General features: G+C 41.1%; 3 protein-coding genes across 3 annotated transcripts; 1 reads left to right on the top strand and 2 right to left on the bottom strand.

The window, feature by feature from the left end:
- Window positions 1–1,413: 1,413 nt before the first annotated feature.
- ftr86 (finTRIM family, member 86) lies at window positions 1,414–8,212 on the bottom strand. The gene is made up of 10 exons (XM_022205794.2): window positions 7,061–8,212; window positions 6,661–6,756; window positions 6,276–6,509; window positions 5,439–5,601; window positions 5,165–5,266; window positions 4,976–5,026; window positions 4,733–4,774; window positions 4,519–4,584; window positions 4,225–4,427; window positions 1,414–1,812 (listed from the first exon to the last, which is right to left on the bottom strand). The coding sequence occupies exons 1-10, from the start codon at window positions 7,553–7,555 to the stop codon at window positions 1,477–1,479; spliced, it is 1,788 nt and encodes a 595-aa protein (XP_022061486.1). The 5' UTR covers window positions 7,556–8,212; the 3' UTR covers window positions 1,414–1,476.
- A 1,887-nt stretch (window positions 8,213–10,099) lies between these two features.
- nudt8 (nudix (nucleoside diphosphate linked moiety X)-type motif 8) lies at window positions 10,100–13,135 on the top strand (the record flags this gene model as incomplete). The annotated part of the gene is given in 5 exon segments (XM_022205815.2): window positions 10,100–10,302; window positions 10,417–10,549; window positions 10,893–10,970; window positions 12,248–12,334; window positions 12,336–13,135. Coding segments are annotated over 5 exon segments (600 nt in total), but the record flags the coding sequence as incomplete, so codon positions are not given.
- Window positions 13,136–13,265: 130 nt separating this feature from the next.
- Window positions 13,266–22,362, bottom strand: mfrp (membrane frizzled-related protein). Its single transcript, XM_051958067.1, is given in 15 exon segments — window positions 13,266–13,712; window positions 13,714–13,791; window positions 13,881–14,008; window positions 14,238–14,375; window positions 14,567–14,700; window positions 15,583–15,716; window positions 15,813–15,874; window positions 15,877–15,888; window positions 15,988–16,113; window positions 16,193–16,323; window positions 17,077–17,296; window positions 17,398–17,565; window positions 18,737–18,874; window positions 19,715–19,823; window positions 21,838–22,362. Coding segments are annotated over 15 exon segments (1,779 nt in total). The 5' UTR covers window positions 21,892–22,362; the 3' UTR covers window positions 13,266–13,565.
- Between the last annotated feature and the right edge of the window lie 254 nt (window positions 22,363–22,616).

Here is a 22,616-nt window from a genome sequence, read left to right as displayed (position 1 = left end):
ACTGGATTATATCTGTGGATAAGCATTTGTTTCACTGATATTCACTCTCTTCTGTTTTGCATGCATGTGTCTCACCTCTGACGTTGTTGAGGACTGTATTTGTTTTCATCAGTTCCTTCTCCAGCTCACCAAGGCTCATGTTAAAAAACTCCTTCATCCTGTGTATCTGTTGCTGCATCAGACAGCAGCCACACGTCGCCTGGTCCATAACACAAACTGAACATACGCACATAAAGAGGTTGGAAAAAGAAGAATGCACACATACTGACCAATACTCCAACTGACTTATTTCCTCTCGCCATGTCCTTTGTTGGGTTCTCCACCTTCTCCACTTTCTGTGTTTCCACCCCAGGTAAAATCCGGCTTGGCGAACGCTGCTTCCAACAGACACAATAATATAACAGCTGGGAGAAGAATAGCAAGAAGAGAATCAAAATTAAAAGGTTATCCTTGTATGTTGAGACCTCCTACCATCTTCTTGCATGGCCTCCATAGCTGCAACTTTTCAGTTCTTACAGGCTTTTTTCTACTTATATAAAGTCTCACCTCGCATGGTGATGCTGGCAACTGATAATAGCTTCAGAAGGCTTCAAAAGTTCTGGTAGACTGATTCAGGGTCTATCTCCTGAGGCGATCTGTCCACGTTCCCATCAGTACCCAAAGATTGCCTCTTTCTTCTGTGTTTACAAGTGCTTTGCTCATGTTAACCATTTTAAAATTGACAGTAAGATGTTTATACTAATATTTTCGGCCTCTCATTCAAGCCTTGAAGGACACCTTGCTGTCAGCGTTTATTGCACCTGCCGGGCTTGTTCAACTTTTTTCAATCAGGACAGGACACAAGGTGTTGCAACCACGTGTAAAACGAGAGTTTCCTTGTCTTCCTTTGAATAGTGTTAGGTTACTAAGTAGCACAAAGCAAGGCAATTGTTCCTGAGTGCTTGGAACAAGAGACAAAATACTCACAAAACAACTAGTTAGAAAGCATTTGAATCTATTTTTGATTGGATGAATCATGACTTTTCATCACAAGGTTATCAATGACATGTTGCTTGTGTCAAGAGAAAGAAATGAGTAGACAAAAACTCACTGATGGTTTTTCCAAATCCATGTGGGTGTACTAAAGATATTAGAGATAACTACAGAATGGAGGCAGAGCTTTAGGGATCCAGGTCAGTGAAACGTAGGAGTCAAAGATAAGATCACCACTGTACCAGTTAGGCTTTTAGTCATATAAGATGAAAGAAGTCATCTAAGAGAATCTGCATGTAAAATAAATACCATCAGCAATGTTAAGAAACAGTAGATCTTATTGATGACGTGGGTTTATTACTCTTTTATTTGCACACGAAGACATATTTAAAACATTTTCATCACATGAATGAAGAACATTGGACACTTTTGTTTCCTCTCTCCAAAGCAAGAAGATATTTACTTTCTTATCAAAATTGCAGCAGCCTTTCATTTATTTCCAACTCAGTCTAATTGGCAAATAGTCACAGTATTCCCTACTCCTGCCCAGAACCTGAATCCTGGGTACAGTGGGCCGCTGAACTCTTCCTTGTGCCGGTGGATGAGGGTGGCCTGGTTGTTGGCGATGCTGTAAAAGGCCAGAATTCCTGCATGCTGGTCAAGATAGACGCCGATCCGTCTGGACTTAGGTGAGCCCAGCAGCTTTTCCTTGTTATCATGCCAGAAGGAAAAACCGGTCCCGGACCAGTACAGGCTCCAGGACAGAGCATTGTGGCCCAAACGACTATTGTCATCAGAACCCTTTCGTTCTATGTGTTTGTAGGCAACAGCAATGGTGACCTGTGTGGTGGGACAGAGAAAGCAGGTTAGAGAAGGAAGCAAATCTTAGAGACTGCAAATAGTAGAGAAGGATATCTACAAATTGCAATCTCCAGAACATGAAAATTACACAAATGAGATCTGATGAGAAATCATCCCATGTGTGAACCAAATTTAATAGCAACCAAACCAACAGCTGTTTCCCTCAAAACATCTCATGATGGTACCTGAGGATAAACTAGAGGATAACTAAAGTACTATTATCCTGAATGTCTAAGCCAAATTTCAAAGTGCCTGATCGAATAATTACCCATGATCATATTTCATTATGGGCCAAAGTATTGGATTGACTGTTACTGCCATCCGTAGATTTATAGTGGAGATCAAAACATTTGGCCCTCAAATGCTGAGGTTGAAGGGTTTAGTTAAAGGGAACTGGAGGCATAGTCAGCAACTGTATTCCATTTTTCTCCTGTCTTATATTTTTAAATAAAAAACACTGTCTTAAAGAGACCATGTTATGCACCTTTAAAGGTGTAAAATTTTATTTTAGGAGTGCAAGAATATGTTTACGTGTTTCAGTTCCTGTCTCTTTAAACCCCTTCCCATAAAGCCCATATTGGTCTGATGGGTCAAATGGTCCAACAAAAGCAAGATTAGGTTGGATTTAAACCCAGATTTTTGAGTTGCTCTAGTAAGGAAGTAAATTTGAATTGTGAAGCTGCTGCTTATTTTTTGTTTGAGGGTGTGGCTTAACTAGCAGTAGGCAGGCTTTATGCAAAAATGTTACATCGAGACATAAATAACTCATGGAATGAAAGTCTGGACTACAAACAAAGTATTTCAAGTTGGTAAGGAGTATGGTTTTCTGTGAGAGAAAATAACTCCCTTTGTCATGGACTTAAAACCTTGAGGAGGTTTATATGCTCAGAAAAGCAGTGATTTATTACACCAAAAGACAGGAAAATCATAGAGTATGAGCTCTTTAAGGTATAAACTACACACTGAGTGATTTAAATTAGTAAATTCAACTCTGTACATTGTTTAATGAGACAAAATCCTGATTAAAATCAGCTGAAATGGATCAATTGACTTTTACCGGAAGCCATTCCAACGCTTTTCTGCCTTAACATTTTCTCTCTATATCCAATAAATATGCTTAAAGATCTACACTTATTTTGGTAAAAATCTATAAAAACCAAAAACACATTTTTTTTAATACAGAATATTTTGGTATTCCTTCAGCAAAGAAAAAAAACATCATCGGTACTATTTCATTTGAAATACTAATCGCTTACGGCTGCTGATAGGTGAGACTTCAGTTAGTTCAGAGTGAGGCAGGCAGGTTAATTTTAGCATGTCCACACCTCACCAGCATTACTGAAAAGCACAATACTTCACTAAAGCCTGTATATAAAAGAAAGCAGTACTATTAAGTACACCTCATTCCTTTGTCTGACTGGCTGCAATATCCAGATCAAGACCATAATCATGTTACACGTTTATCAGGTAATTCCAATGAATAGTTCTCAAAAAACAAATTTTCTAAAAATAATCTGTCATTTTCAGAGCATCATCAAATCGAAGAAAGTTTGCCTATGGTTTCTGGTTTACACTTTCTACAGTATGAATACCTTTTGTAGTTTGGCGGTATACTTTTATGTCTCTTCATGTATGATTTTATGATCCGTTCTGATACTGCAGAGCTCAGGAACACAAATAACCACTGTTTCAGAAGCTAATGACACTGAACTGAATAAACTAAAGCTTAGCAGAAGGACTGGAAATATTATATTGTTTCCAGATATGTCTGACCAGCCTACTTGTTATTATGATCCTTCTGCTTCACTCTCAAATTTAAGAAATTCCCTCTGTGGCTGCAGATCTCTTTCATAACCACCACTAAGTATTATGTTTGGCAAACAGGACTCTACACTCAACTGACACTTAATCCACAAACCATGTGTTATTACCTCCGCCAGGAGGTTATGTAATCACCGGAGTTTGTTTGTCTGTCCGTCTGTGTGTGTGTGTGTGTGTGTGTGTGTGTGTGTGTGTGTGTGTGTGTGTGTGTGTGTGTGTGTGTGTGTGTGTGTGTGTGTGTGTGTGTGTGTGTGTGTGTGTGTGTGTGTGTGTGTGTTAACAGCATAACTCAAAAAGTCATGGATGGATTTTCACCAAATTTTTACAGGATGTCCGGAAGAGCAAGAGTAAGAATCGATTAGATTTTGGAGGTGATCTGGATCACCGTCTGGATCCAGGAATTTTTTGAAGGTCGAAGGACAATTGAGAGATGGCCGCCAGGTGAGTGCTTTTCTAGTTTTACATAATATTGTGGCCATTTTTGCAGAATGACTTCAATGGATGTAGTGTATGAAACACACACTTGCAGCTAAACCCTTACTAAAACCAAACTCAGGTCTAAGGCCTCACCTTCTGGCCAGTCCACTCCACCTCCCAGTAGTAAGGACTCCCTGCCAGCGGCTCTCTGCAGAGAACCTGCCTCCAGAACTGGAAGCGTTCAGGATGGTCAGGTGGGTTCAGGTTCTCAGCCTTCATTGTGGCCTTATGACCGCCATCCGACAGCTGCACGTGTCGATACACCGTGTTGGGGTCCATGGTGGGTTCAAATCGAACTGAAGGAAGAGGACGTATTTTAGTAAAGACTCTGAACCAGGCCAAAGGCTCTGGCACTGGCATCAACATTGTGGAATACGATTGACTCACATTTTATCATTTCTTCTCTAGTTTTTGGTTCTGGATTCACAAGTCCCGTAGTCATTACAGAAGATGCTAAGAGAAAATAAACACATTGATACAGCAGTGCATTAGTAAAAAGGATAAATAAATCTAGCTGGTGGTGTGTCTTTACAGTCAAACAGGTGCCAGTCAAATCCCAACTGGCCTTTCTTTTTGAGACATTTTCTAATTTTATATTTACCTTGAGGTCGAGGAGGAGGGAAGGGTGCTGGGGGGGCTGAAGCTTCATGCCCAGAGAGATGGGGAGAGAGGCAACAAAGGGAAAATGTAAACCAGTGGAAATCACAACTACATGACATCTAACATCAGTGAAACTGTCTTCATTTTCATTGCTTCCTTGCATCCTAATAATGAGGGACTTTCTAATGGGTACATTTAAATATGTACAGGCCACATCTATACTGTATATTAATTTCTAACTTACCTTCAGGTCTTAGAGGTGGCAAAGGTGGAGCATTTATTGTCGACTCATACACTACAGAAGAGAGAATAAGTTGTGAGAAACACGTCTGAAAGTGTTCTTTTCTTTCAACAATTGAAACAAATTTGTTTCTCAGCTCCAACGTATTCTGTGCTCCTGTTGCACTGGGTGATCTGGGTGAGGCTACCACACCTGTATTTTGGACAGCGGTCCGACCTGAATGATCAGCTGTTGTTGTGTCTGATGCTGTTGCTGCCGCACCATCGGGTGCTGAAGTCAGTGAGTCAATGTTCACTACAAAGAAAAAGGAAAGTTTTGACAATCTAGAGAAGAGAAGAGAAGAGAAGAGAAGAGAAGAGAAGAGAAGAGAAGAGAAGAGAAGAGAAGAGAAGAGAAGAGAAGAGAAGAGAAGAGAAGAGAAGAGAAGAGAAGAGAAGAGAAGAGAAGAGAAGAGAAGAATGCTGACCTAATGTGATGATCTTGGCCAGACTGGCTTTGCAGAGATCCTGAACTGAATCTTGCAGCTCTTTCATGGCTGAGCGGACAGAGGCAACCAGAGCCTCCTCCTGACTCAGCACTGACTCTCCTGTGGTTCCTGTCTGACCCAGAGGCTCCATGATGAGGAAATTCTTAAGAGCAAATGTCAGAAAGTTTCACAATTAAAAATGTGACCGGAAAAATCTTTCAGCACTTTATAGAGACAGAACCTGAAAATAGGCCCAGTCAGTCCTGGCTGGAGTCACATGGTGAGGTGGATTCCTAATGATTGTAGATACCGTGTATAGGTACAAACCAACAGATTTGTCCCTGCTATCACTGCCCTTTTAAACAGCAATATGTGATTTTATATTATTTCATTTTTATTTAATCATTATATTTCTTTTGGGCTGCACAGTAGCTCGGTTGTTAGAACTGCCCTCTTGCAGCTAGAAGATCCCAGTTCGCGTCCCAGTCTGGACCTGGGGTCTTTCTGTGTGGAGTTTGCGTGTTCTTCTTGCATGTGTGGGTTTTCACAGGGACCTCCAACTTCCTCCCACAGTCCAAAAACATGCTGAGGTTAAATGATAATGGCTCCAACACCCCCATGAAGCAAATGAGGATGAAGCGGTGTATAATGGATGGATAGTTCTTTTGTCAGTGATTGATGATGATTTTACAATTTTTAAATTCTATTTTATTTTATATTAGCAATGCTGCCTGCAACACAAATTGCCCCTTTGGGAACTTAAAGATTACCTTGAAACAACAGTTCTTGTTTTGAATTCAGCCTTGCTCCAGTATCACACTGAAACACACTCCTTACCTTTAAGAAACAGATGTCATCTTGCATATCAGCCAGTCTGCTCAGTTCTTCATTCTTCCAGCGGAGTTGTGCCACCTCCTGTTCCATTCTGTGGATCTGCCCCTCGACCTGGCTGCCTAAAGAGGTCTCATGGGCGCTAAGCAGCTCACCAACCTGCATGCCTGTTAGATTCACATTCTTGACCAACTCTGAGAATAAATCTGTGCTCTCATTCTGCAGAGCCTGGACCAAGGCCTGGTAGTGTAGACAGGGAGAGAAGGATGAGGATGTTGTGAAAAGATGGCACAAAGAATATGTATGTCTTAACCCAAACAACAAGCAAAATGTCATAAAGGGTGACATATTAAAAAGGTTTCTCCACCAAGGATTCCTATATTCTACTCACCTTGTGCTGACGAGCAGAATGTGGAACCTCCTTTAGCTTCCTCTCAGTCCCCTGGATTCTCCTCTCCACCTCTGCTTGCATCTCGACAAGCTCTCTCTACACACAGAAACATACAGCAGTGTAGGTCAGTGATCGCCCTAGACTGTACTTGAAATGATTTTGGTAGAAAAACATTTTAAAGAAGGGGAAAAACACTTCCAAACACATGACTGTAAAGACTCCTGTTTTACAAGTACTTCAAGTTCAGATAGATTTTGGAAACAAAACACTTTTGGCAACACAGTTATTGATTCATCCACTCCTTATTTTAAACATCAGGTTCGTGTGAGACTAGAAACACAACTACAGAAGCACACTAAAAATATCACCTTGGTTAAAATGATTCTGTCCAATTACATACCTGTCTGTCTTTTCTTTCTTCTTGTGGTTTGAGGACATGATGTCCCTTGTGTCCTTGCTGGCAACACACCTCACACACACACTCCTTGTCTTCATGGCAGAACAAGTCCAGAGGCTGCTTGTGTTGAGGACAGGGTCTGGGTTCCACAGAGGGAAGCTGTGGATACATGCTGCCCTGTCTGGGCCTTGTATCTGGTAGCACCTCCAAATAGACAGGCATCGATGGTGGGGCTGAGGAGGAGCTGTGTTTGAGGCTGTTGGTCCTAAGCTTCTCCATGGCCTCCACTAGCAGGGTGCTCTTCGACAGCGAGGGCCTCGGGCTGAATACCTGCCTGCACTGGGGGCAGCTGTACTCACCCCTGCTGTCTCCTTTGTCCCAGTGACTTTTTATACAAGCCAAGCAGTATGAGTGTCCACAGGGCAGAGTGGCAGGGTCCTTCAGGGTGTCCAGACAAACTGGGCAGGCGAAGCTCTCTTCAGACCAGGCTGAGGCCATGTGGAGCCTTGGTGAATGGAGATAGATGAGAAAAGTAAAGCAAGGACACCCAAGGATGGCAAGGCTGAAATGCCAATTCACATGAATCGCATGCTGGTAAAAGAGCAACTTTGTTTCAGGGTGGGGCTGGTAAAACAGGTGGAGTGAGGAGTTTTTCTGTCATATGTCACAGGAGTTTCCCAGTTAGTCAGGTGTTGTAGGAAGGTCTCATCAACTAACAGAGCTTATTATCACTGTTAAAACCAGCTGCTTGCTAAAAATTAAGTCATACATTATTTAGAAATTTTAAACCAGTCATTTATGTTGTGTTCCCTTGAATCTAAATCCCGAAGAAGCACTTCTTTTACTCTACTTGAAGGAAATAGACTGAGCTAATGCAGAGTTCAAACAGGACAGACTGGTTTTTCACCTCTGTCGTGTAAACATTGACGTGTTTTCACAATGATTTCATCACAAAATAATGTGGATGCTCTGTCTTACCCTCACCCTCAATATCACAGAGGAAACAGGCTAAATCTAGGAGTTGTGAAATAAGTTTGGCGTCATGACAGCGCAGTGAGGGCAACACTGACGCGCTTGAAGCCGTCCTGTGACATGTTAGCTGGAGGAAGCCGGCTAACCGGGCGAGAGGCCAGCTGATGCCGATTCAACTTTCAAGGTGAGTGTTTTCTGCTTTCAAATTACGTTTCACATTTGTAATTGGACCATTGGCGTCTTTTCTAGCTTAGTTTTGGACCTGTCTGGCCCTTATCTTTGGCCAAATATGAATTTTCACTTCGGGATACGAATGACATTAGCTTGTTAGCTTTCTGTTGTGCTATTCTTTGCTAGCTTAACTTGTTAGCCGGTTAGTTAGCGTGCCTGCTTTTGGACAGCTCTCTTTAAAGCCAGAGAGCCTCATGGCTACAAAACCAACTTTATTGGAGCAGCCCCGGGCTTGATACTTTGACATAAAGCCATTTAGTTTTATATTGTCAGCCTTGTTAACAAAAAACGGCTAGCTGTAACTAGCAGCAGTGAGTAATGGCCAAAGTTTGGCAGCGACGGTGATGGATATACGAACTTTATCCAGGTTAGGGACCAACAGCCGAACTTTTCGTGTTGAACGTGTTAGAGGTAATGTATGAAGCATTTTTCTGGATTCTGAGTAGTTTTAAGCAACAGTTAAACGTAAAGTCGAAGTATTTTAGTGACGTTCATGAAGTTTGAGTGAACCTCAGAGCTCAGGTCCAGTAGTCTCTGCAGCTTTTTCAGGTTTGTATTTGCAGGATCCTCTTTTTCATTAACTCCTTTTCTTTTGATCAGATAACATGGCGACCACTTGTTTACTTTACAGAGGAGGTAGCTTTTATAGCCCACTGACACTGGTGTACAGTTTTGTGTGAAATACACCACAATATAATTCTAAGTACTTAGAGAGAAAGTACTATTTTAGGTGAAATAACACTTTATCATTATATTATATTAACCCGTTGCATTTTGTACATTAGTACAGGTACGTTTTGGGTGAATTAAACCTTTACTCACTTTGACAGAAAGTCGTATTTTTGATGGAATAAACCTATGAAGCCAGAACTGTTTTGTTAGACAATACAGTTTGGGTGGAATAAATAAGTGCTTGGATAGAAAGTAGTATTTTGGGTGGAACAAACCATTTAAACTGTCAACTCACGCAGTTTAGCGACCATCCAGTTTAGAATGTGGTGTTTTCAAGACAAAATAAAGCTGCAGACTTACAAGATTTATCAGATCAGCTGGGTTTTGACCTACACCGTCTACTGTGATGACATTTGATTTACTTGAACGTTATTCATGTTGGTCTAACTAGCTGATCAATCCTGCTGATCGATGCATTTAAGACTGTCTCACAACGGTTATTTCTTTTTACAGGATGTTTAGGGGCCCTCAGCTCCTGACTCGGTCTTGTCCCAGAAGGGCATTGCTGCTGCTGAGAGAGTCCCGCCTTTCTTCTGTTGCTGTGCATACTGGTGCTGGATGGCAGGAAGCAAAGCAACTGAAAGACGGGAGATATGAAGAAATAAATGGGAGCGACAGAATCAAGAATGGATCATCATTGTCCACAGAGACTGTATGCTGCTCAACACAGCTGTCTTTCTTTAACTTGAACTGTGACAAGTATCAGCTGAGAGAGGATTCATTAGAAAACCTACCATCCAAAGCCATTTTCTTAAGCCATCGTCACATCCCTGCGAAATCCAAACAAGAATCTGATCCTATAAACACTTACCGGGACCGTTTAATCAATATGGCTTGCCTTCAACGCTGCAGAAGGGCTTGGGACTTTTTCCAGCCTTTACTCCGCTACAGCCATAAGACTCAATGTAACCTTCTTCAAGGTCATTTACAGAACAGACAGTACTTTGTCAGAGCTCTAAGCCTGTCATCACATCCGTCACAGAATTTAAGCCACTTTCACATTAGACCACAGCCCCTTAGTCTGTCTTTTCACCAAACCAGAGCTCTTCATCAGGCTGCCCCTCGCGTGGCAGACACCTGGAGAGACTGCCTATCCTTAGAGAATGAAAGCAGGTGTCGACAACCCTGGGGCCCAACTTGAAATTCTACGAGGTGGAAAAGGGGAGAAAAGGTGCAAGTCAAGGCTCTGGAAAGAATCAGGGGAGATGGGCATCTATCCTGATCTGCCTTTGCTCTGTTGAGGGGGAGCCTTCTCTTCTCTTCACCCTGCGCTCCAGCACACTGAAGGGCAGGCACAAGGGAGACGTGAGGTTAGTGGGATGCTTAATTCGGGCTGCATTGTTTTTAAACTTTGAGTAATTTCCCTGCTGGGAATAATAGAGAGTTTCTAATTAGGATGTGTCCTCTTTTTGGTTTTTGTGCAGCTTTGCTGGAGGAAAGAGTGATCCGTCAGACAGAGATGTGGTAGCCACAGCACTGCGTGAAGCCCAGGAGGAGCTGGGTATAAATGTGGCAACAGAGAAGGTCTGGGGAGTCCTGAAGCCACTCAGGGACATGGTGAGTGAGACTGTTTTTTTGTTTTGAATTAATTTGTATTTTAACATTGCAGTCTTTGACAATCGATGTAGTAGAAAACCTGCATTTTGAGAAGTTTTTATTGCCATATTATATTGTTTAGCTGATTAATAACAGTGAAAATGATAAATATAGTATTATTGCTGATTTCCTGCTATGGTCTGACCAGCTCTCCAAAACCCATTACCACATTCACTTTATAATGACCCAAAGGAGAAAAGAGCAGCAGTTATTTACATTTTCAGAGCCTTTTATGTTGTGATTATCTTAAATCAGAATCTGTGTCTGAGTCTGGTTCTGTTGTGTCTTTTGTGTGTCTCTCCAGTCAGGGATGCTTATTGCTCCTGTGCTGGCGAACCTCGGCCCTGTCGAGGAGTTGACCTTGAAACCAAACCCTGGAGAGGTACAGCCATCCTACATTTTATATCCACATTATATAGGCAGGTTGGGACTGGAATTTCTATCTGTTTTTTGGACATAGTGATTATGTTTTTATTAAGTCGTGAGGTGCAGTGTTACACTGCAGTCATGCCTGACCATAATATACACTAGACTAGATTGCGATCATTCAATCCACTTTCCCCAAATGATCTTCTGGGGCTTGGATAATTAAATTTCCTCCTACATGTCCATACTGAGCTCAATTCGGCTTGTACTTATTGCCTGTTTCCTCTCTGACAAATTTCCCTGAATTTTGAGTCAAAAAACATCAAAATACAAATTAAACAGATGGTGAAACAAATGCCATAAAATACAGGTGCAACCACCCTCTGATTATTATGAGCTGATATTTATTCAAATTAATTTTATTGGTCGTCTCTATAAAGGCTGAGAAGATAATCCAGAACTGACAAGACAGTTTGTCTTTACACACTTAAACTGGCTTCACTAACTTCACTGGTCTGGCACTCCTACCAGTAGTCTGAAGTTTATAAGATGTGTTCCAAGGATATTCTTATGTTTATTGTTTTTAAGTTTTAAGTGTTTCCAAGGAAATTCTTAATCGATAGAAGCAACCAAAACACTTTAACACCATGAACATTATCAGACATTTGATGGTTAGTATAAGGAAATACGACAAATTTCAGAGCTAGCTAGCACTATATCAGAGAGAGTGGGGTTGTTGAGCAAATCATCCACTCGAATGTCTGCTTTTTTTGTCTTGTTTCTTGCTGTGCACTTTATTGCCCGTGCTCAGTTATCTCTTATAAATGTTGAGAAAGACTGACTAACTGTTTTGACTGTTGGAGTGTAATTTATTTTTGAACATGGTTTGTTATGCACATTTAGCTTTTTTTCTTACAAAAACAAAAGTATGTATTTTTTTTATTTTATGCCACAGGAAAGCTATACTCATTAAGTTATAGTCTCTTCCTACTAACAAAGTATAGATTTAAGATTTGTCTCTAAAAGAGGGTGATTTTTTTGCCCTACCAATAAATAAACTGTTGTCAATTCATGATTTCTCATATTTTAATTTTATTGCTTAATATACAGAGTTGTTAACAGTGGTTCATTAAATAAATAATGCAACAGGACAAATTGAATGCTTAGAATGTTCCCTGTGATTGGTATTGGCTGATACTGCTTTCAGAGATTCCTGATCCTAACCATAAAAGTACAACATTTGTCTACTTAAGACAAAAATTCTAAAATGTTTTGTATCTATTTCCCTCCCAGGTAGAGGAGATCTTCACCCTGTCTTTGTCCCATGTGTGCAATCCCCACAACCGTGGCTACACACACTTCCGCGTAGGTGACAAGTACGGGGTACACGCTGCCAGTGTTTCGTAATGGAAAACATCGAGTGTGGGGCCTGACTGCAGTCGCCTTAGACAATACCCTGAAACTCATTGTCCCTCCATAGCTGCTCAGTCGCGTACTTAACCAGTGACTCAAAGATTATTCTACAAAATGTGCATTCAGACTTTGTGTAGCAAAATCATCAGGAATCAGAATGAAAACAAAGTATATTCATTTACACTCATTTAGGAAGCTAAATGCATTACCATTCTGGGTTCATCGCAGTTGGAACTTGTGCACTATCTGAGCTCCATATATATCAAAACCTCCGCACATTAGGTTTGCTGTATAAAGATAGTGGCCAGCTGTGTTGATGTTACTGATATAAAGCAGATGTTGGACATTTAAGGTCATCTGCTTTGTAAAGCAGATATGAATCAAAGAGCAGTATCAAATGGCAGGACCAATATTTTTACATACCTGACTGATCCTTACTTTAACACTTATTTATTACAACATTTTTGATTCATTTTCAGCTTTTCTGTACCCACAGTTCCCAGTTATGTTTTTACAAGATAAATCAGTGAGTCACCAAGATAACTCACACCACATGACTTTCACATGTGGCTTGTGTTTGTTCCAGTTTATCATTTCAGGTAAGCAAAGCTCAGCTAAACAGACTTCATGATTTCCAAAGTGATTCAAGCTGTGCTGTTTCCGTTGTCTCATGCTAGATCAAACCCGGCCCGTTGAAGACACTGAACTAATAGAAGCTCATCAGGATGATGTGAAAGAACAATGCAATAAAGTTTGTTTTTAAAGATATTCTCTCTATATTGTTTCTACTGTTTTACATGTTTTACATCAAAGCAATAAATAGTGCAAAAGGTCAATTTAATGTACAACAACTTGATTCCTGTTGGACATTAAAAACTATCATTTTGTTTAGCTGGAGACTGAATTACATGAAGATTCAAAAGCTTTTCATCTCCTTAACATCTACTTTAAAACTGTGTCTTAAATGTTAAAGGAAATGTTGCTACAGGTCCACAACATTGAGCACAGTCATTGCAAACTGTTGGAAGCTGCACAGATGCTGGCTTTAGTCTGGTCTTCAGGTGTGGAAAATGCAACGCAGTGCTCGAAGTTTTCCAAGCTGCAGATCTGGTATGTCCTTGTTGCAAAATAAAGTTCAGGACCAGATGTGATCGTGTGTTGTTGCAGTGTTAACTTCAACTCATTGCTGCTCGACGCTTCAAGGCAGTGAACACTCCATGGGGTCCTGTGAGTCAGGTAGAAGGTGACAGTTGAAGGGCCAGCTGAAGGAGAACAGGTCCAGGGCTTGGCTGCACTGCTGTTCAGCTGAGGAGCAGACTGAGCGGCAGGGCTGGAGGACGCCTCCCCTGAGGGCTGCACTGGGGGAGAAACATCCCACACACCAGCCTCCGTAGGGGCTCAAAGCACGCCAGCTCCATCAGAACCTGGATGACAAAACGGAGTGAAAGGTTAAATGTCTGACTGGAAATTTATGCTATTTAAGAAGGTGATAAGTTAGGAAGCTAAGTTTTACCCGATACTGTCGCAGGAGTGTGGCAGCTTCTCTCTGGTCGGCGATGGAGAGCCAGATGTTGGGGAATGAGGTGAGGTTGTAGCTGAGGCCCTGACACATCTCTACCTCTATGAACTCACATGATGAAGCTGGTTTCATGGTGAGAGGATGTCATTAATTTACACTCATTTAAAAAGCTGACATTCAGAGAACCTGATGTTTTAATAGATTATAAAATTATAATATTCTCAGAGATTATAAGTGCATGTTTTTGCAATTTGACTTTGTCCTGAGCTGATTTCCTCCTGTATTTTCTTCTCATGGCAGTGGAAACAAAACTGCTGCAGTTTTCCGATCGAGGTCAGAGATAGCACGGACTCACTGAAGGAGGGTAGGTAGAGTTGCCACATCCCTGTTCGTCTGCGCCATCGGGGCAGTCGTTCCATCCATCACATAACCACTGTTGCTGAAGGCACTCCCCTGTACTGCAGGCAAACTGGCTGGGACCACACGTTCCTTTAAATAGAATAATAGCAAAAGAACACAGAAGAGGGTTATAGAAAGCTAAAAAATTGGCAGGGAGAAGGAATTAAAGAGGCAAACTGAAGGAAAGGTGAGCGGAGAAAATGTGGACATAAAGGCAAATAACAAGAGCATCAGTACCACTTTTGTTAAACATGAATTAGCTTTACAAACATGAAACTCACTGCCCAGTACAGACACAGCCTGGTACGTGGCGTTGAAGCCGCTGTCGGCCACTCCCTCATCAGCCACAAACACCACAGTCATGTGGGGCCCAGAGGAGGTCAGGTCTGGTGGGAAGGTGGTACCACAAAACCTGGCACAAAGCAGAGGAAAGAAAAGGTGCTTTAGAATATTCTGGTTATGTCACTCACAGGAAGAAAGACACGTTTTTCCTTGTTTACCCTCAATGTATAGATTTAAGCCCAAAATTAGGCCACATTTTGATTTATAGTGAATTTTTTCTCTGTCTGTTAGATTTCTTTGGCTGGAAATGGCACGAGACAGTAAGACAGAGATGCCATTGATGAACTGAGGGACTATTTGTGTCTCTTTTTAACCTTTTTACTAAAAAAAATAGCAAGTCCAAAATTATTATGATCTTATTCTGTGGTCTGAAACAAATAAACTGGTTGAGAAACAGTTAGCAGGAAACAATATTGACGTGTTTGAGTGGCCCAGACAGAGACCTGAATCCCATCAAGAATCTGTGCCAAAGAAGCCTTCAGTAACCTGGAAATCATCGCAAAAGAGAGGAGACACGCAAAAGGCTTGTTCACAATTATAAGAGCCATTTCATAAATGTTCTGACAAATCACAGTTTTCTTATTACTAAGACGTGAATAATTTGGGCTTAATTTTGGTTTATTTTTTTTTGAAGATGGAGGAAACTAAACTAAAATTAAGCCCAAAATTATTCTCACACATCTTAGTAATAAGAAAATTGTGCTTTGCCAGAACATTTATTAAATGGTATATATGTATCTCATTATGCATCAATAACATCTGTAACTCTGACTCTTTCCTCTATCAATTCATTATAAATCCAAATTTGGCATAGGTATGAATAATTTAGGGTTTTAACTATTACTAAAGAGATGATTGTTAAAGCTGCAGTCATTGTACACATGGATGAAAATATGAATAAGAATATCTATCTAACAAGCGATGAATTAAACAGGCCTCACGGCCCAGGACTCTTCCAGCTCCAGTGCTGACGCTGTCGTGCACCTCCACATAGTCAAACTCACACACATCCTGAGTCTCCAGACTGAAGTTTCTGAAGCTCAGTGTGACGACGTGACCTTCATCAACGGATATATACCATATGCACAACTGAAAAGCACGAGAACAGTGGGGGAAAAAAAATCACTGTCCTGTTGCTGACAGCTTGGGCGTGTGTTTGGCAGGATACAGTGGTTCAGGATGTACCTGCTGGTGAGGATAAGGCCTGGGGTGGTTTGGACTTTCCAGGTAACCGTTGGGCCCGACCTTCTGCCACCACATTCTGTGAAACAGCAGAAATGAAACAATGTGAGGTCGCTCCTGTGCTTTTTTTTTTTTTTTTTTTACTGTGTCAGCCTTAGGTTTGTTTGTGTGTGCACACCTTTGTGTTTATGGCTGCAGTTGGCCTCGTCTGTTTGGTCGTGGCAGTTTGGATGACCGTCACACACTGACACAGGCAGCAGACAGCGACCACTGTCACACATGAACTCTTCCCTGGAGCAGCTCTCTGAGCAACACAACAGACACACACATGTAGATGCAAACAGACACGAGTATTTGTGTACTTCCATATGCAGAATACTGACTGTGTCCAGGCAGAACGGCCTTGTACTGTGCAGTGAAGCCGTTGCCTGCGATGCTGCCATCGGAGCGGAAGGTGACCCACACTGTGCTGCTGTTTGTGTTGACTGTTGGTGGTGCTACGTTACCACAGAACCTGCAGGACAGAAATTCATTTGATTAATCTCTTTCTTTCTCTCTGTCACAGCTTTGTGTTGAACTTTGAATCCCAGCAGTGCAACTCTAAATTATTAAAGGGATTAGTGAGCAGGACTTATGTAACATTTGTAGATTTTCATGAGTCACGTTGCGACACGTTCCAAGAATGTAAGCAAGTAAGCAAAAAGGCCAAAGTATTCAGATCTAATGAAATCTTTCCAAGAAGTCTCCAATACCTGGAAGTGCTGTCTAAGTATGCACAGACCTTTAGCACCATCTACTAACAGTTAAAGGTAATGACATAATGCTCTTTCACTTGCTTGCAGAAATGTGGAGGTCATTTAAAAAAAGACTAAATAATAATAAATTCATTTTGTAGTGCTTTCAGTCAAAGTGCTGTACACAGCGATAAAAACAGTAAAAACAGATAAAAACAATAAAAACAAAACAATACAAAAGACATCAGTGAAACTAACAATTAAAGGTTCACATATAAAAGTAAACAAGTGGGTGTTTGGCTTTGTTTTAAACACATCAATGGAAGATGCCTGCCTGATTTCAGCAGGTAGACTGTTCCACAATGTTGGTGCACAGAATGAAAAAGCCCGTTCCCCAACCGTCTTTTTACAGGCATTTGGGACACTCATAAGCCCAGTCCCCGGGGAACGGAGAATACAAGTAGGGACACACAGATTCACCAGATTGGATTGTGAATGAAAATGAGATTCTTTTTCAGTAGGATCTCACCAACCTGGTGACCACAGAATTTCGCTCGATCTGCTCCTGCACCTCCAGCCAGTCGAACAGACAAGGAGAGGGTCCCTCCACGTTCAAAGAGGACACATGAATCTGGACCATGGAGGGAGGTGGGACCCGGATCAGCCACACACACAGTGAGTTAGAGGGGTAGGAACCCGGGTGGTTTGGAGAACTGAAGCTGCCTTCAGAGTCAGTCAGAACGCCTCCACAACCTGAGAGGCAGAAAGGAATACTTGGGTTCAGGTAAAGAAACAAGAACAGGGCCTCTAGATTAAGAAAAAGCCACATTAGTGTTGGATGAGAATAGACCTACTGGTTTCAGATGGAGGGAGCCTGCCAGGCTGTGGTGCAGCTGTACTGTCCCCTTGACTTCTGTTGGCAGCGACTGTAGGTAAAGTCTGGGATGCTCCATTACCTGCACTCTGCAGGTCTGGAGTGCCAGTGGACATGAACTGATCCTCCACTGCCTGACCTTTTATCTCTATGTGAGGAAACAACAACGTCAGCACTGGACGTTTAAAATGCAAGGTTTTCCCACATATTTTTCACTTAAATAGTAACTACTATGACAGGGAAGTATTAACAATGTCTTATACTTTATATTTTCTATTTGAGAGGAAAGCTCAAATAGGAACATTTCTGTTTGGATTCTCTGTCAGCTATCTATCTATCTATCTATCTGTCTGTCTGTCTGTCTGTCTGTCTGTCTGTCCGTCCGTCCGTCCGTCCGTCCGTCCGTCCGTCCGTCCGTCCGTCTATCTATCTATCTATCTGACTTTATTTGACAGCATTTTTCATTCAAATGGAATGTAATACAAAGTATTCCCAACACTGTCACAAATACATGCAATGAGGAAACTACAAAGGCAGAATAAGTCAAAATTCCGAAAAGCAAGAAAGACAATAATAAAAACTGAAGTCATAAAACATAAATAAAAAAGAATAAAACATATGGATACAGAAATAAATTCAAGTAATATTAATAGATGCACTTCTACAATGTAGAAAATAACTCAATAAAAAGCGTTGAATGATAAGGTGTGTCCAAATTTCTGACAGTGTATATTCGTTGAATGTGGTTAGCATAAATGCTTCGTAGAGGCAACTGGACCTCATTTTTGGTTCTTGGGGATGTTTGATCTCACATCAGAGTCTTTCTCACATCTAACTGACTGGTGTTTAGTCCCACTTCTTATTTTCACCCCAACTCTGACATGACTCAAGGTGTGAATGGTGTTTTAAGTGCCTGGGGAGGGATGTCAGGACTGCAGTATAAGCGTGTGATAAATGGGCTTGTAGACACTGTTCGGAGATGGCTGTTCCACTTTAACAAAGATGTCTTCATCCATTCCTCTTTGGTGTGAGAGAAGAGTTAAGAAAAACATTTTTGGCCGCAGTTTAAGTGTCATTCCCACCTTGAATCATGTGACTCTAAGGTTGTTAACAAGTCTTGAGTCATGTAAGTTGGGTGAGAATACCTGGGACTCCCCACCACTCTGGAATGAGGATGTCTCACCTGGATGTTAGTTGAAACATCTTCATGAACCGATAAGAGGTCCAGTTTTCTTTTTCTCAAGCACTGAGGATCACATATAGGAACACCTATTTCCTTCTCATTGTGATGACTGTTTTGAGGTGCAGCAGGGACTCACGTGTTAGAATGAGGGCCAGCGCCAGTCCGAGGGCTGTTAACAGGAGCAAGGCAGCAGCAGAGACCACCACAAGCCCCCAGCCACCACCCGGGCCCCGCAGACGCATCACACACACCCCAAACAGACCCCGACCGAGGCCTGAATGATAGAGCACAAACATCTATCCATGTGTTTTCTCATGGGTGTTTGGCAGGACAACATTTATATATTAATCTAATATATAATCTAATTAATGTATCATTAATTCGATTTTTTGATCGTCATTTCAGTTTAGTCTTTTCTTCTTTAACATCCAGTTGTTATTAAAATGGCATTCCCATGTCCAACGTTGGGACAACATCTGCCACCATATTAGTAATATTTATTTCCCGACAATGACACAACATGAAAGCTAAAAATAGACTTGTGGACTTTGCCTATGTTTTGCAACCAGATTATATCTTGCAGTCATTGTGTAATCAGTTGTTTTTTCATAAGTTAAGCAGCAGAGATTAAGATAGTTTTAGATGTAAGGGTGAGAGAAACTCTTAAACCAAAGGATCTACTATTCCCATAATGCCAGTGAGTAACATTGTTCATTACACAATCCCTTCCTGGTAAACACTCGTGTCTTTTGCACTTTCACAGTTTTAATGCAGATCTTCTACAATAAATTTATATTTTCCAAGGCCAGGCGTAAATACCCTCAATGAAATCACTATGTCATCATCAGGGTTATTTTCGCCGATTAAAAAATCTCCCAAAGAGCTCTAGAACAAATTACAATGATACCTTCTTTCACAGCCAGAGAAGGACTAACATTTGCACCAAACTGCAGCTTTCATCCATGTAGTAACAGTAACCCATGATCACCATGCTCACAGCTACTTAACTGCCATAGTGGAGGACAATTACCCTTACAGCTAACTGACATTAATTGACAAAATAATAAAGTTCAGGATATGTAACAGAAAGCAGCGAGCTGATTGGCTGACTCACTAGTTGCTGGTGGTTTGATTGGTTCAGGTGTGGAAGAGGTTGTCCTGAATCCCTCCACCCGCTCCTCTCCCTCCCCCTCCAGCTCAAAGGCAGGGTTGCAGAAGACATTCTGTGAGTGCCGAACAGAAAAAAAAAAATTAAAATGAGCAACTATAATTAAATAAAAACCTCACATAATTACCTTGAAAAGTGCTTCATAAACAACATAACCTCTGAAAAAGATGAAACATTGTGTTCTTCCTCATTCAAATGAATTCATAAGCCATTAAACACACCAGCAGTCATCTGAACACACAGCTTTATTTGGTCTAATATTATGAAAGGTTGAGGTTGAGTTAAACAGACAGATATCACTGTCTAATAATGCTGTTAAGTTAGTTTTCATACTTTGTTTTCTGTTTACGATCTTGTTCCACTCACTATCAGTTGTTGTGGTTAATGGCGTTCACTCTCTTTTCTCTCTGTTTCTTTTCTCTACCATTTCTTCCAGAAAATATCTGACTTTTTAGTGGCTAAATGCACAACTGCTAATACTGCTTATCTTCTTTTAGGCTTTTAGAGTTTTTTATTCTGCAGAAAAATGTCTAGAAGCAAGTAAAGCAGTGAGAATGAACCAAAACATCACTAAGAGGACCCCAACCCACACTGTTGCTATGTAAATGTCAAATCAATAATGGCTACTTCAAAGCAACTGGAATCTGAGGAAAACCATATGTCGTTACTGAGGAATTGTCTGGCTTTGAATGCTAAGCCATATAGTAGTTACATGTACAATGAGCACAAATAGGAGAAATGAATAGACTAAAAGTAACACAAAGAGGCGTGTTTGTGCTTTTCAAGATAATAACTGTAAAAACAGCCTGATTGGCCACTTAAATTTCTTTGGCCCCATTTGGTAAAAATCAAGTTTTCACCGTGTTAACATGTCCGTGTGGCGTTTTTATATGCTGGAAGACACATCATGTGTGAAATACGCCATCAAACACCATAGCTAAGAATTTCTGTCTTTACAATGCAGTGTAAAAGTCTCAAAAACACACATTCAGACTTCCAGGGTTTCATTTTTTTTTTTTTAACAAACTTAAAGAACCAATCTTGTCAACTTGCAGGATGGGACTTTCTTCATTATAAATTTTCAGAATCAATTTCTGGTTCAAGCATGTATGGCTGAATTACTCCAAAATTACAAGTTGACATCGTACAGTGTAGAGTAGTTTTAGTGTTCCAGCAGGGTTGTACATGAGCTGGTGTGCTCGAGATGAATTCAGGGACTTTATAGATCCACGGATTTCAGTGAAAGCAGTTGAATTACATCCAAGTCATTTTAATGCAGGAAGAGATTATTTGATGAAAAAAAACGTAAATATAGATCTCTGATACTCAGAGATGAGTTTTTAGGGGTTAAATGAATGACCAGAGTGGGACTTTAAAGGCTGGCAGGACCTGCAACAGTTTGCCTCTGAAGTCCACTGGACAAAACATTCCCAACTCATGGTCTACTTTCTAGCTTACTGTTGTGCTTTCAGTCATATTGGATGATCGTCATAACAAGAAAGGCTGTGAAATCATAACAGCTTTTGAGTTTACACTTCAACATCCATCTTTGTTGCGACTGATCAGACTCCTGTTATAGACTGATAACGGGCACTCAACAGGTTGAGCAGGCGACCCATGAACAGAGGCTGTAGTCCCTGATGCAGCAGCCTGGGTTCGTTTCCCACTCATGACCCTGTGCTGCATGTCTACCCTCAATTCTTCTTCTTACTTTCGTGTCAAAAATGGCCAAAAAAAACTTTAAAGAAGGCTGATAATGACTGAAAGCTCTGGAAAAACCTTCTAAGAGGCACTGATCTGGAAATGTTCCGTCAGACTGAAAGGACTCAAAACTGAATTTTGATGTAGGACGTCTCTATAAAGTTTCACAATCCAAATGATCCACCATAAAAATGTGAATCTGGAGCTCCAGAACATTTGCCCACTGACTGTGAAGGCCTGCACAAGCAAAGCTGGCAAGGGAGACTTCCATAAGACTTGAGGTTAAACTAAATAACAAATTGTAATTAAAGTCAGCTTTATTCAAAATCAGTATTTATTTGTTATTTAATTTTAACTGTCCCACTCACCTTATAAATATCTGAAGCGTCTGAGTACACCGCAACTTGGCTGAGGTCAGACATCTTTAGCCCTAGAACAAGAAGAGGGACTCTGGTCTGCGCTCCTCTTCTCAAAGGGCCCAATGTAGTGACGAAAACATCTGGGATGATATCGGAAGGAGAGCTGCTTTTCTGTGAGGGAATTTTAAAAATGTTTTCCTGACTTTTCTTATCATTGTTCAGTTTTTCCAACTGGAAACCTCCACTGTAGCTGTAAAAGTCTGCAGGCCTCAGTCCTCCAACACATCAAAGTTCTTTGTTGGGAATCCATCAACAAAATCCAGACAAAAATTAAATATTAAAAACAATAAATGTCGGACTCCGGTTATCCAAATGTCCTTGTTTTCTGCCTTTCTTTCTCCTTTCAGCACGAGGAGTATCGACCCGTATTTCTCTGCTTATTCTGATGTGTGTGACTGGTCACAAAAGAGTTTCAGAAACTCCTTCACAGTTCTGCACAAAGTCGAGTCAGCTGAGAGGACTGAGCCACCAGGGGAGGAGGAGGGAGGACGGGGAAGTATTGGAGGTGGGGGTCCGTGTTAAATCTCAATAATCCCCATAATGATCTTTTAAGCTTCCAAAATGTTTAATTGAAAAACACACTTGTGCATCCAAGCATAGTGCAAATAAAGGTTACACCACTGTAAACCCTGAAAACACTGGCACAGAAACAGCATAGTCTGAGTTATTTAGTAATACTTCTGCCTGATTTGGGATCAAAACAACAACAGCGGAGGGGTGGAAATAGT

The sequence above is a fragment of the Acanthochromis polyacanthus genome, chromosome 13, assembly GCF_021347895.1.
Source record: "Acanthochromis polyacanthus isolate Apoly-LR-REF ecotype Palm Island chromosome 13, KAUST_Apoly_ChrSc, whole genome shotgun sequence".
Classification (NCBI taxonomy): domain Eukaryota; kingdom Metazoa; phylum Chordata; class Actinopteri; family Pomacentridae; genus Acanthochromis; species Acanthochromis polyacanthus.
Note: the sequence above shows the minus strand (reverse complement) of the source record. Positions and strands in the feature narration are given on the sequence as shown.

Coding starts and splice junctions, on each gene's coding strand:
- ftr86 (XM_022205794.2), bottom strand. CDS start 7,555: ATGGCCTCAGCCTGGTCTGAAGAGAGCTTCGCCTGCCCAGTTTGTCTG. Junction 5,267..5,438: donor GGCCAAGATCATCACATTAG/GTCAGCATTCTT, acceptor TTTTCTTTGTAG/TGAACATTGACTCACTGACT. Junction 1,813..4,224: donor TGGAGTGGACTGGCCAGAAG/GTGAGGCCTTAG, acceptor CCCACCACACAG/GTCACCATTGCTGTTGCCTA.